At 36.5% G+C, this 15,325-nt stretch overlaps 1 protein-coding gene across 3 annotated transcripts in view; it reads left to right on the top strand.

Moving 5' to 3' along the window:
• MOCOS (molybdenum cofactor sulfurase) overlaps window positions 1-15,325 on the top strand; it is a 211,579-nt gene that overhangs the window by 152,671 nt on the left and 43,583 nt on the right. For all 3 annotated transcript variants that reach the window (XM_030265788.4, XM_072924395.1, XM_072924394.1), the window contains one exon: window positions 5,971-6,170. In XM_030265788.4, coding sequence (XP_030121648.4) covers window positions 5,971-6,170 — 200 coding nt within the window. The remainder of the gene's footprint in view (window positions 1-5,970; window positions 6,171-15,325) is intronic.

The following is a 15,325-nucleotide window of genomic DNA, read 5'->3' as shown; positions in this document are numbered from 1 at the left end:
GATGGAAAGAAATACCCTCCCCTGGCTCAAAAAAGAAATCTCTTAATAGCAAACAGTAAATTAAAGGTATCTTACCTCGAGCTTACTTGAATTCTTAGATAGCTATTAGTCTAAGAAGCAGTTAACTGAAGTTGAATTGTATCTGTAATTAAAATATTTATACTAAAAGTGAATCAGACAGCTAGCATGTACTACTTTCCTGCTTTCATGCAACTCCCAAAATTTTTTTTAAAAGGCAAAGTGTTCTTCATTATGATGTTTGAAAATTAGGAGCTGCTTCTTTCACAATGCACTGCTCATTTTATTTAGAATAGAGACTTCGAACTCCCCTCACTGTGTGAAAGCAGAGCTCGAATTAGCTGCTCTAAAGAAGTGGGAGATGGGGCATCAAAGAGCCTTCTGTTCATTAAGATAAACACCGAATATGTGTTTCATGTTTGGTTTCAGTATAACATTCTGAATAGAAGATTAAGCAGTTGCTTCCCACATTCTTAAACTATTGAGATGGTGTGGGAGAAGGAGGAGAATAAAAGGATTTAAGCTATTATGCAAAGAATTAGTGTTGAGAGAGTAAAAGGTCCCCCTATTACCCATTGAATTCTGCATGGATTTAGTTGTGTTGAGAGTGTAACATGGCTCTCTGTGTTGGACACATTAAATTGCAGGACTCCATCTAAAGTTTTGGTCTGGACACTGATCTTGTGATATGGATTCTTGCCAGTTGATTATGTACTTTCAAGCCATATTATGTACTTTTCAGGGAAAAAACCCATAGTTTCATAACTGAAATTTTCTTTTTATGTGATTCTTTTTGTTACAACTTAACTTTAGAAAGAAGCCTGCATTATTTTTTCAGAAGCACCAATAACTGGGGACACAGATTTTACTCTTCTTGCTCTCAAATGCAGTTACCTTAGCTGCAGAAACAGAAACTTTATGTTCCCCAAACTGATTTTTATTACACATGTTTTATAGATCAAGTTGATTGAACTGGTCATGTGAGTCAGAGTGAAAGAGGGGTTTGCAATCTGTCCATGCCTTATGCCTTTTCTGTGGGATAGATATTTTTATGAATTGGCTGGTAAGCCATTTACACTGTTTTATTTTGAAATAAATGAATGATATTTTGGTAACAGTTATGGGCAATATTGGAGTTCTCTTATATCAGAGGAGCTCTTTTCTGTTGACACCAAGGAAATGTTAATGTATTAATTGTAATGCTCAAATTCCCCGAGTGGCTTTTCTACCCTTAGTTCTGTTTTAAAAACTGTTTAGATTTTTAGTTCTATTTGGTTTCTGTTAGCCAGCCCATAGGGACATTTTCATATCTTGGGATTTTTAATATATATATATATATATAAATCCCAAGATTTTTTATATGTATGTATATATATATATATATATATATATATATATATATATATATATATATATATATTTATATGGATTTTTTTTGTTTACTTCATTGTAGCTGATGACAAATTCCATTACTTTTTCATAATTTTTTTCCCTCTAGGCATCTGTTACTCCTCACTCTAGGAAACAGGCAGTAGCTAGATTTGGTCTTAATTAGGGCAACTATTCTCCTAATTTAGGGGAAAAACTCACCAGGAGTGGGTATATTTAATTTTTTTTTTTAATAAATCTAGAAGCTCTGCCAAGCTGATTGATTATATTTTCTTGTCTTCATTTCCTTTTCTTGTATTCTATTTTTAATATTTCAGAGTTGCACTTTGGGGGCAGGGAATTGGATCATCTTAAGAATATTTCATTTTCATGTTTGCATCACGTTGTTTAAAACAGGAGTACTAAAAAATAGCAGTGGTTAGAATACATTGTTTAATGTGGTTTAAAGCTGAAACACTCAAATTCACCAAAAATTACCATTACCAAGTTCATCCTTAAGAGGTTTTTTAGTGGGAAGAATAACACTAAATAGGTGACAGAGGCATCCAGTTCTATGCAAAAAAAGAAAAAAAAAGATCAGAAATTAATCCTAATTTACACTTCTTAGAGGAAGTAAAGGAAGGACTCCAAATGTTTGACAGGATTTCCAGGTTCCATGGCTTCATTAGCACATTGTCTCACTGGTCCTGCATGGTGATCTGTCTCAGCTGGGGTACAGACCTTCAGTAGAAGGTCTCGTGGTCATGGTCTCACTCCCTGCTGATTGGTTTGCTGAGATTTCAGCTCATTATTTCTCTGCCTCATTGCTATCTATTGTGTGGTGCTGATGCATAGTGAATCACATTGATCTTTCTCTTATCCGAACATATATATGAGCTTGGATTTACTGGAGTGCTAGAGAATTTGTTGCCCTTAAGCCTCAATTTCTGTAGCTTTTTCACACTGAATTAGAACAATAACTGTGTATTTGTTTTATATTTCTCTTCTTCCTTATCTCCAGTATTTAGCTTCTCATAATAAAAGAGACAAAAATATGTTTGAATGCAGATCACAGAGATTTCTGAGTAAAGCCTGAAAACCTTAAGCCTTAGATCTTTCATTCTAGAGGCTCCTTTCCAATCTCTGCTTTATCTTAATCTCTTTATTCAAAATCTTTTATAGGTGTTGACATATGCCTATTTGTCTACAGCCCTTTCAGGAAGAACTAACATTTGAACATTTCGGCTGCTGAAATCCTGGGTCTTTCGGAGGGGAGACAATATGCCATTATGTGTGTACCATTATGCAATGCAAAACCAGGACCATGCTAACTCAGTCTCATTCTTTATTGAATATTTATTGGACATCTGTATATCTCAGACTTATCTGATTAGATAAAATTCCACTGGAAAAAAAATCTTATTCTATTTTGCACACAACAAGCAGCTAATAAGACAGAGGTAATGCAAATACAAGATGTTACCAGCAGGCAAGACAAGCAGTGGATTTCCTACACCATGATGACAATTGTGAATAGTTTGAATGCACACAGTTTATACCCTCTTGCAAGTGTGGCATAACTTCTCCTCTTCCATGTGATATACCTGTCCCACAGTCTCTGTGGAGAGGGATATGCATACATACAATTCCTACAGAAGAGCTGAATTTATACATTTATCAGTGGCTTATCCAGTGCAGTGACACTCTAAATTTTCCATACTTGAACAGTATAACTTTCCACAACAATACAGAGTCTGAGGTATAAGTTGGGATGGCAGGTCTGAGATGGTGCTGACCTGTCAGAATGCTGTAGTGTGCAAACATATAATCAGCAATATGAGGTGTAACAACATCCCCACAGGTTTGCTAGTATATTTTGGCAAGGAGGTTTGTACACAAAAGTAAGTAGAAGCTTGCTTTGTCAATCTCTTCTGCTCAGAAATTTACCATAAAGTTACTAATGAGTGCAGATTGTGGACTGTGAGCATTCTCTGTGTTGAATGTGTTCCTACACACATTACACATTACACACATAAATACCGTGGATGATATTAGATAGACTTCATCTGATGTATTTTAGACATAGGATTAATTCTGATCCAAATTACAGAATGCATAAATTGTTCCTAATTTTAAAATAATTTTTAGGAGCAACTATATGCAATTCACCTTAATGAGATAATGCAGCTGTTGGGAATAAAAACCCTAAACTGAGAAGAAGTCAGGGCTCAAGTCCTTCCTAGCACCTTCTTGAGGTGAAGTATCAATGATTTCTCTGAATTGTAAGTCTTACAAAAGGCTTATCATGTGTTATTACGTTTATTCTCAAACAGAGATTTGTTCTGGCTTTTATTTTCTCTTCCTTCCATTCTTACTCCTAGGAGGGAGATGAAGTAAGCACTGGATTTATGTAATACACAGTACAGATAATTTTGTTGAACAAAATAAAAATAAATCACAGCTATTTTCCCCTTTTTCTGTCAGAATAAATATATCCCTTTTTCTGTCAGAATAAATTTCAGATTATTGGCGGCTTTTCCACAAGGTTTTCTGTGACATCAGACCTAATTACCACTTATTCTGCTACTTAAAAATATGGGACCCTGGCAACACAGCTTCCTTTCTCCAATCACAGAGCAGGAAAGCAACGGCAGGCTATTGCATTTGGATTTGTCAGAATAAATAATTAAAAGACTCATCAGTTTTTTGCTAATGAACAAGGAAATGTGATTAAGAAACTTTAAAGGAAAATAGCTGAAAACAATATAGAAATGATAGCAGGGATGATTGCTGTGGATGAATGACTGAAATTTCTGAATAAGTGATTTCTTCAACCAGGCACAAGGACAGTAGCTTAATCTTCTATTAAAAGATTCCTGTCAGAGTTTGGAAAAGCTCTGAATCAGGAGATTAGGCACATCTCAGAAGCTGACAAGGCAGTCACTTCTCTTAAGACAGCTACTTTCTGGCAAACGCTCAGAAATTACTTTGTGTGTGTGGTTTTGGTTTTCTGTTTTGCTTCTTTCAAGACTCTTAACTTCTACCCTACAATGACTAGGACATTTCTGATTAGTCAATCTTTTATTCTCATAGACTCTGAAAATACAAATCCTCTTTCAGACCAAAGTGTTCTAGAGATGCTTACCAAGTTTACTGGGGCTAACATCTAGAAATTGCACTGATTAGCTTCTGGCATGCTTCCTTGCAAGTGCTTTGCATGTTAGTATCTCATTAAATATCTTATTCCTCTTTATTATTCTTCAGCATCAAAAAAATGTACTTCCACCTTATAGCTAATCTGTTACTGTGCTTTTAACATATGCTCTCCCAGTTTATCTAAAGGAGATCATACATAATAGAGAAACTCCAAAAAATAGTGAAATAACAGATGCTGCTGCAGTTTTTTCTGCATGTCAAGAGAAATATATCTTATTTTTTCCCTATATATGCATAAATGATGTGGTCTTTTTATGAATAAAGGCACAAAAGTCAACAAGATTACAAATTTTCAAGTGTGGAACTTTCCAGATACTTATGTATAGAATTAATATGCACAGAATAAGCATGAGATTCATAGTTAGAAATATTAATAAAAAAAGGTAAAATAAAATGTGAAACATGCTAATGAGCCTCAAATAGGATATTCAGCATTACAGAAAATACTCTGGGTCTAAAACCCAATAAGAAAAATGCTCTTCTACTTCAATAGGTCTTTGGTAATTCTTAATCCGTTTTTGTTCTTTCCACATGGTTTAAACCCACCATGGTGCAGTGCACACTCTGCATAATAGAAGCCCTTTCAATAGGGACATCTAGCAAAGACACAATTTCTCCTCAAAGACCTGACATTATGAAGAGATCATCATCTGTCAGGAATTCTCTGCAGTTCTCTCTTCCAAACCACAGTGAAGCAAAAAACCAAACCAAAACAAAAATTAAAAATAAAAAAAAAAAAAAACACCAAAAAATGTGTATATTCTCTTTATGCCTTTTCCAGGCCAAGTTCTGTGAAGACTTGTCTGTAAAGTTTCTCTTGAGCCCCCAAAGTGCATGTGTGTAGTCAATGAAGATTTCACAATGCCCTTTTTCCAAGTAATTTCCTTGTAAAATGGCATTTAAATTTTGTCATTACATTTAGAATTTCATTATTTTTATTTTATCTCAGGCATAACAGTTTGATTTCTGTGTTCCCATGATCTCCAGAGTTAGATCTGGAGAAAAACTTGGGTTTCAGTTTATTTGTACCAGAACAAATTAGTTTTATGTATAGACTAGAAGTATAAAAATCTTAGTTTTATGTATAGACTGGAAGTATAAATCTTTTAATTCCTGTAAACCATTTCAGTGAAACTTTAGCTTTCTACACTAAATTAACTACGGATAAATCCTTGGTGCAACACTACTTCTGAAACTTATACATGAGGAAAGAAATACTTGAAAATTGTATGTGCATTTAAAGAAACACAAAACTATCAATTTTGTGCTAATTGCATCACACTATGCCATTCTGAAAAATCATCCTTTTTTTTTTACATTCCCATAAAAATAATGCACCTGACATGTATGTGCACTTTTCTTTTGCAGGTGGAATGGAGAAAATAAAACAGCATACATTTGCATTAGCTCACTACACCTACACTGTGCTGTCTAACTTAAAATATGCCAATGGGGCTCCTGTAGTACGTATTTACAGTGATACAGATTTCAGCAATCCTGATGTTCAAGGCCCAATCATTAATTTTAATGTGCTGGATGAAAATGGACAAGTCCTTGGCTTTTCACAGGTATGTTTTTCTCTTGTCTTAACTTGAGTTTACGGTTGTACTTTAATTTAAGTGTGTTCACAATTAATTCTTCATCCTAAAATGCATTCTGAGGTTTTGGATTTGTTTCTTCATAGCTCTGCACCACATATACACACCATTTTTAAAGCAGTAGAAGAAGAATCCACTAAACAAAAAAGAATCCACTAAACTAGCAAAATACAAAATATGTAATAGCCAGAGGCAATATCTTACAGATGTATTGCTCCACAAATAGGAAGTTTGGAAGCGGGCTGTTTTAGCAGGATACATTGACTAGGCAGTTTGATTTTTTGCTGGCTTCCTTCTCTAGAGTACTCAAAATTGGGAATTGAAGAACAAGTCTGGAAAAGCTGATAAAGAGACTGCCTTGGAACTTTGACATATAAGTGAAATTAGATCTCAGAGTATTGCAGTCACTAATGAAAGGGTTCTCTTTTCCCTTCAGCTGAGCAACCACAGAATAAAGTTGAATGATCAGTATAGTGAGATTCAAACTCAAGAAATTCTTAAATGCTGTCTTTCTCAGCAGCTTTTTGTAGCTTTTATCTATCAGGATACCAAGTATCTTTAAGATGAAGCTTCATTAGGCTTTTTTCCCTTCAGCAGAGAGTGACCATAATTGTGTGTATGGCTGTGCTCAGTGTAGGCAGTGGGTCACATAGGGGACAGTTGCTCACTTGCTCATCAGCAGAAGGCAGAAAAATCACAGTGCTCTTGTTTTGCTGACTTCTTGTTTTTTTCCTTGGCTTCCTGAGAGAATAGAATAATGAGGGGAACATGGAGATACCTCTACAAGAATACAAGAAGAAATCCATTTCTCACTAGGGAGAGCAGAAGTGAAGCACTTGTTTTGTAACTGCAAGTGTGGAGTTTTACATTTTTCTTAAGGCATTAACCTGATGAACATGGGATGGCCAAACAGAGTACTCAATAAGCTCTTCTTCACATCCATCTTTTTTAGCCAATGCTATCAAATAGCAGCAAATGTTCACCACATTTCATTTCAAAGCAGTCCACATTTTGGGAATTAATTAATCATTTATGTAGCCTTCAATATTTGTGACAATGTTCAGAAAAGATTTGAGATGTTAACACAACTGAGTTTGTAAAATTCCCCAAACACTTCAATATTGCTTCTGTTCTTTGATTGAAATCAAAACCTTTATTCTGATTTCTGATTATCACAACTTTTTAGTAAAATTGGCTGAGACGTGTTTCACTTTTTAAAAGTCAACTGTATCCTCAAATTAAAAATTCTTTCATAGTCTTATGAATCCACTGTGCCTGTTTGCTACAGTGGCTGCTCATAAAAAGCTTCTTTATTGATCTGGATTGTGCTGTTCACCACATTCTGAGGATTTCTAGCATATGTGGAATGAAGAGCTATAAAATTTTCAAACGCATCCCAGTCTCATCTGCTGTGCCTGTTAGACTACTTTGTTTAATTAAAATAATGTGCAATTTAATGACTTTTAGAAATTAACAAGCATTATTCTTTCCAAAGCTACAATATGTGTGATATATATAATTGGCTTCTTTATAGAATGAAATTCTTTCATAGACACCTTATAGAAGTTATGGGGGAGAAAAACCTTTGCTGCTTCTTCTTTATGATTACAAAGAAAATACATACAACAGAAAGTAAGCTTCATCAAACTTGCTATGTAATCTCTTCATACCTGCATGCATGTCTAAATTTATATAGGTTTATTCATATCATAGTTAAATCCAATACTTTTCTTAATTGTTTGGATGTGAAATAGTGGCCTCTGCTTTGGTGGCATCTATAGTCTGCACATTAATGCCAGATTCACAGGGCAGTGTCCAAATGCAATCCAGTGGAGTCAGCAGAACATAGGTTCAGTAGGCTCCCAGAAAACATTTTGGGGAATATTTTATGAAGGGAAAATTGGATGGCATTTACCTACTAAGAGTGGACACCAGTTAATGACTCAGGTTATCTTTGCATATTAAAAGAGAAATGACCTAATGTCCTATTCCTTTATGAATGATAATCTATAATTAATTACTTATAACAAAGCATCAAACCAATTCTATTTGCCTCTCTGACAGGCAATTGTTATGTGCCCGTTGCCTGTTGTAGGGCACAGTGTGACTGGACATTAATATTTGGTAACTTGAAAAGGACAATATGGCAAACTGATTCCAGAGAAAATATTATTTTCTCTGGAATCAGAGGAGCATTGGAGCAGTTTATTCAGAGCACTTGAGATTGGCAAGAAAGACTTCATAAGTAGACACTGTCTTCAGAGTATACCAAGCTTACATTTGAGCCTCAAGATTTGCATAATTGGCATGATATTCAAAACTCTGAACTAAGCCGAAGATATTTAGGATGTGAAAAGTGTGTAGTGAAATACATGATGTGTAATACCACTGCTGAAAAATGGAAACAGAGAAAAAATTATGTCTTTCGTCTGTGTAGCAATGGGGAAGAAAGTTATTCTTACCTGCTCATATGGTTGAAAGCCATTTGTCAGTGTTATCAGTTTAATTACCAGAGCTAACAAGATTGTGCCAGTAAACATAAACACTCTTGAATTACATACATAGGGTCAATTGTACCAAGATGAAATAGTCACAATCTCAGGTTCATCTTTGACTAAAACCTTCATTGCAGCTCTAAAGAGCAAATGAAGGCATTTCATTGAAGTGAGAAACAAATGACCACACCATGACTGCACTCTCAGAGATGGCAGCAATTTTTACAGCCTCCTGTGCCAATATGGATGATAGAGAATATTTGGATGTTAAGAAATGATAGGGTGAGAGTGAAATAATTATAGAAGTTAGTTGAATTCCTATTGCTTTTTTGTTTAAATGTTTCTTTGTGACTATTGAAGGGTAATACTGTCATAGAATATTATACTTGGAATAAACTTGTGTTGTATACTATATGTATCATTGGTTTAACTGACAGCTTAATTACTAGTTTAGAGTTTTTTGCTCTAAATGGTAATTAAAACAATTAAATAAGAGGGACTTGTGGACTCCAAACAACAATAGTCACTCGAAAGCTTTGGTTTTAATTTAGATTTTTCATGAAACATTTCTTTATCTAGGAATTAAACTACTACCATTTTGAAATTTCCATAAACCTCTCATCTTTGAGTACTAAAACCGCATTAAATTTCCTCATTAAACTGCACAAAATACTTTCCATGAAAATTATTTCCTTCAGTAAAGCTGTCTCACAGACCACTACTGGTAGTAATTTGTTCTTGAAATCACTTGGGAGGGCACCTGTATTCTTTTCATGCAAGATGCCTGTCCTCTGCAATAGCACCTCTGTCATTTTGTTAAGTGTTTATTTGCACTGCAGCACCAAAAAGCCCCTGTTATGAACAGGGGTTGAAATATGATGTGTACTTGACAGGTCCAGGACATTTAGATGGCCTTTTTGCCAAATGGCTTCTTCATATATACTTGTCTAGTCAAGAATGGATATACTCAGCATTATAATTTTTGCTGCTAATGAAGTGATGACAGACTGGTAATTTGGAAAGGTGCGAAAGTGCAGGGGTAGAGATTAAGGACCTCTGCAGGACAGAAGCAGAAGAGTTGACATTAAAGCAACAAACTGTCAATCTTCTGCCTCCTTGTGAGGCTACCTGAAAAATAAAAGCAATCAGCCCTAGACTTTAAAGAGGTCTTGTGATGTAACAAAAGATGGTGTTACAGATGTATATATCTGGTGCTGAGCTAATGCAGCAAACTCTTCACCCAGAGAATCATCAGCTCATTCATTAACAATGAATATCTGCAGCTTTCAGCATATATGAATGTCATATGTTCTGTCATCCCCAAGTCTTTTCCAGCCTCTTAAACACTGACAGCAATGATTCAGCCTCAGTTTGCATTCTTGCCATCTTTTTTTTTTTTCAGCAACAACTTGCATAGAATTCCATAAAGTCCAACCTGATTTGAATGTCAAAGAAATGGAACAACATAGATTTGAAACAACAATCATACAAACAAGAAAGTGGATTTCTTATAAACTTGGTCAAAGTGCAAATGTTATATGTTGTCTTCACACTTGCAGATGTGAAAAAACATCACTATCTCTGCTCTGGAAGACCTTCTATGCTAATATAATTTATAAAATCTTCTCTTTGTTTTGATAGAGAGACAAGACCTGCGAAATTCTTTTTGCATGTTCAGTAGATAATTTCAGAGTTATTTTACAATCCCTTCACATTTTATTCCATAAAGTCAGATTGGAAGCCAGAGGAAGGGAAAGAGGTAGGAGACACACATGGCCAGATGGAATTTTACCTGAAATGTTTGTTGAATTGTATGCACTGGAGAGCTTTTACCCAGCCACAACTTTCAGTTCACTGTTATGCCAGTAGTGAAAAATAGCCCTACCCTTACCAAACTTTTTCTTTTTCCACTCCAATCTTCTGAGACAATATTTTTTTCTCCTCCTGGGCATTATGGAGCCATACAACAGTAATGGGCTTTAAAAAGCGAGCAAACTATCATGGCTGTTTTTTGAAAAATTACCATCATTTCACATTTCAGCTGTGGATTACCAGCATCCATCCCTACTCTGCTTTTTCACAGTGCCTCCTTAGCTTGGAGCCTGAACCTAAAGCACAAGTAACTTGCTGTGATAGGCTCACCTACAAAAGTTCCCTTAGTGGGAACATATATGTTTGTCATGTCCCCTAAAGATCCTGTCAGGAAGGGAATGAGCATCAGTCCATTAGCAATCTCAGCCTTCTTGCCTACCACTTCACACTTGTGTGTGATAGACAAACTGCTATAACAGGAATAGCTGCCAAAGACAGAGAATGTAAACATTTTGGTTTGCCTAAGGAAGGCTCTTCTGCAGTGTTGCATATGAATGAGTTTTGCCTCTCAAGACTGAGAACCCTGCTCACATAGATTATAATCAGTTTTGCCTAGGAGCCTGCATTACCGTGTCCTGACTCACCCTCATCAATCCAGATACAGTGAAGGGAGGTCTAGACTTTGAGTTGACTTTCTTCACCCACTTCTCAATTAAAAGTAAGAAAATCAACATTTCTTAAGAGATAACTTCTAGTGTGCATCCCTTCAGTCTAAATCTATAAAAAGGTTTGATGACTGCTCTTATTATTATATGTGCCAACTGTCTCGCTCACTTTCCTCCATCTCAGCCACCCTTAAATTAATATAAAGTAAGGATTGACTTGATGACCCACTGGGTTTTTCCTTTTCTCCCTTGCTTTCTATCATTCTGTAGCAAAGACCAGGGTCTTCCATCAGAATGTATGGCCTCAAATCACTTACATCTGACCACTCACTGTGGCACCATCTGAACTCCGGTAGCCTCTTTCTGTTAGCAGTACATGTTAGGAGTATAATCTTTAGTTCTAGATCACAGAATATTCTGAATTGGAATAGATCTGAAAGGATCATCAAGTGCAACCCTAAGTAAATGACTCATACAGGGATAAACCCCACAACCTTGGTGTTATTAGCACCTTGCCTGAAAAAGACAAAATCAGAATGAGACTCCCCCAAAAAACAAAATTTAATTTTCTGTTTAATCCTATTTATCGTTCTGTATTCAAAGCATTCTATGTTAGTGAATTTTCATGTAAGTACCTTAGCAGCCGAGCTAAATTCAACCCTGTGTTTTGAGATGTAGAGGGAGAAAAATATATCTTAGAATTGTATGGTCATCTTTACTTAAACCTTTCTTATCAGAGGCAATTTGTTCCAGAACTTCATTAGAGAGAGAAACAAATAACCACACCATGATTACACTCTCAGAGATGGCAGCAATTTTTATATGCAGTATATACATGCAGTACTATATTCAGTACTGCAAAATATTCCCTAGTATTTAAACTAAATTTCTCTCACTGCAGCATGACTCCATTATTACATGTATTGGGCAAATAAAGAGTCACCAATTTGTGCAGAAAAGCAGAAATAAAGAGGATTTCAGACATCCAAGACGGAGGAAAAATTGGACAAGAAGCATGAAGCAGTGTTGTATGGGTGAGGTGTGACTAGGGAAGAGACGGAGCAGTATATGCAGGTAGAACTTATTCCATCTGCTTGTATTTGGACAGGTCTGCAAATAAAATAACACAGGACAAAGTGGTGTGAGGCAGGATGGGAAATGGACATAAAAAGTAGCTGCTCTAGGTAAATATCATGGTGATAGCCAGTTCTGAATTGCTTTCATACTGTAAATACTTTTCACACTGCTTTGGTTTCATATTCTCTTTTAAAAGCTTCATTTTCCTTTAGTAATATCTTAAGGAATTGTTCAGCTGGACTTAGATTAGTAACCAGGACCTGGCAACAGCCAGGTGAAATGCCCTCCTTCTATTGTAGGCTTTCAGTGTCACCTTGAAGGAGTAAATGCTTTATTTTCCCAATTTACTCTCACCTCACAGGAGTGGAGAGAAAATATGTTAAATACTGTCAAATATTCAGATATCAAGTGGCGGATACATTTGTATATACACACAGCTGGTTCAATACATATTCATATCACTGCTTACCTTATAAAAGGGACCAAGCAATACCTGAAGTGGGTTGATTTCTCAAAGTAATTGCTATTTGTGTCTTAGACAATATTTTTAGTTTCACTAGAAGATCATCTCCAGCCCACTGTACATGTGGTGTACAGAATTAGAGCAATGGCAGCATGTGAATTACAGGAGTGAAGAAAAGGAACGAGCTACAGCATTTTGCATGCACAGGAAATTGATACCAAGTCAATTGGATCAGACTGACCAGAGCCTGGTACTACTTGTCAGTACTTGTCTGGAAATTCATACCACATCCCTACAGGAGAAAGTGGGCAATGAGGGGGGAAACCTCCTACTATATTTAACCTATTTGAAACAAATCTTCATAGAATGATATTAAGCAAGACATTTTTGTTGCTCTTCATATTTAGACTTCTTAGGGTTTTTTTCCTCATCTGTTTCTTTTTACTTCCACGTAAAACAATCATTCCGTTTTGTAAGTGCAGCATTTTTCATCTGGGCCACAGAAAATGGAAATCCAGCATTTTTTAATTCCAGCTAAGAATGGCTTTGCAGCAATGGTCATATGACTCTGAGCTAGTTACACTAATGCTTTTAGAAGCATAACCACTCATTATATTAATTTTGATGACTCAGGGAAAGAAAAATGTTCTCTAACTTGCTTAATGGGATTTTTGGCCATGTTCCCAATAGCTACCTAAAAATTGCTGAGTTGATTACTCAATATTGATTTTAGCTATAGATTTAGCCATTGATTTCAGGAAGCCAGGAATGGCAGATGGACCAGCACAATAGAATGCAAACAAGATTATAAGGACAAAAAGATTGTTGTGAAGATTCCTGTTGAACATATACTGATTTCCTTGGTTCCAATTAGTTTCCAATTGTGCTGTGGATGTCTCGGACCAGGGAGATAGCAGCAACGCAGTAAACTACACTGGTGTGTCAATAAATGGCACCTTGTTTCTTCAAACTGGCAAGAAATCATTACAGTCTGGATCTTTGCTATTGTGACATGGCACTAGGTGCTCAAAGACAGCCCTTGCGAAAAGGAGCTCACAATATAGGAAGCAGCTTCATTGATCTAAGTCCGAACATAGTCATAATCGTTGATCACTGACTGAACATAAGGAGGTGCTGTACTTCAGAGGCTCAGTGTGAGAAATGCAGACCAGGTTAGTAAGTAATGCAGCTGTCTTCTTGCTGAGGTAGTAGTGACAGAGTACAGGCTGAGTTCTTTCTGTTTTATCTCGTTGCAGGGGGACAAAGACACATGTGAGTTAGTGTGCCTGAAATTGCCTGCTATTAAACTGCACATCAGAGCTGATCAAGGTTAGAAAGCCTCATGAAAGACTAGACTGAAGGTGTTGCCTGACACTGTTTCTCAGGAGTGTCCTTGCATGTTGCTAAGGAAACGAAGAGATAAAAGAAAGATGCTCATAGTTGTTCAGATCAAAGAATCCAAGATGAATGAGGGAGGCTAAATATTTTCTGTTTGGTAACAGGGCCAAACTGTGTCCTGTGCCTCTAAACTACAGACCTTGTCACATGAGAGAAATGTGGAATAAAACCACATGGTACCAGTAAAAGAACTGCACTTTTGAGAGCTTCCACTGGATTCCCTTGTCCTTGATCTTGGTAAAAGCACATCAGCTGCCTTTAAATGTATGCAGTGTCTAGTTTCAGTCCACCATCTGAATCCTTTCAAGATAAAAAGAGACAGGCCCCACCTTTTCTATTACTCTGCTTCCTTTTTCATCTTCCTGCCCCCATACCCCTCTACCCCACCACACCCCTATATAGGATCCTGTGACTGTAATTAAAGTAATATGGGAATTTGACTCTGCAACATCCCTGTGTTCTATAATCCCTGTTTTGAGGAGTTAGATACAAACAGAAGAGGATTTAAGTGCCTTAAAAGAAAGAAGAAAAGGTTGAGAAGATTTTGACTGTGACATGAATTAAACCTACATCACTGGACTTTCAGTAGCATGCACTGCACATTTTTATTCCTAGGCATTGTTTCCACTTGTATTAGTCTGCTACATTCCCCTTTATCCTTCTAGATAGGAGTTATAGCTTAGTCTTCTGTTTTTTCTCTGGTATCCCAGATTGAAAGGCAAGATGTATTCCATTTGCCATTTGTATGGCAGTTGTCTTCTGTTAAGTGGGCAGTTTTCCTTATCTCTTCCACAACCAATCCTCTCCCAGGGGAAACATCTGCTGATAATGGGCTATTGAATGTCACTTCATGACTGGTAAGAGCTGTAACATCCCATTGTAAAATGCTCTGCCCAGAGGGAGGAGCCAATCGTTTCTACCTGGATATAATCCTGAGTTTCTGGAGCACCAGCATGACTTTTCCTGCACTAGATTTCCCAGAGGAACAGCTGGCTCTTCCACTACTGGAAAACTACACCCTTTTCTACAGGATCGCTGCTCCAACAGAACCACACCTGACACTCCAAGAGGACTGCAGCCATAATTCCCAATTGGACTGCTGCCAACACCCTGAGTAATAGGGTGTCAGGTTGTATTCTGACTGTCAGTGTTGTTTTGGTTCACTGCATTGTTTATTTTATGGGGGTTTTTTATTCCCTAATAAAGAACTGTTAT

Source organism: Taeniopygia guttata, chromosome 2 (assembly GCF_048771995.1).
Source record: "Taeniopygia guttata chromosome 2, bTaeGut7.mat, whole genome shotgun sequence".
NCBI lineage: Eukaryota > Metazoa > Chordata > Aves > Passeriformes > Estrildidae > Taeniopygia > Taeniopygia guttata.
Note: the sequence above shows the minus strand (reverse complement) of the source record. Positions and strands in the feature narration are given on the sequence as shown.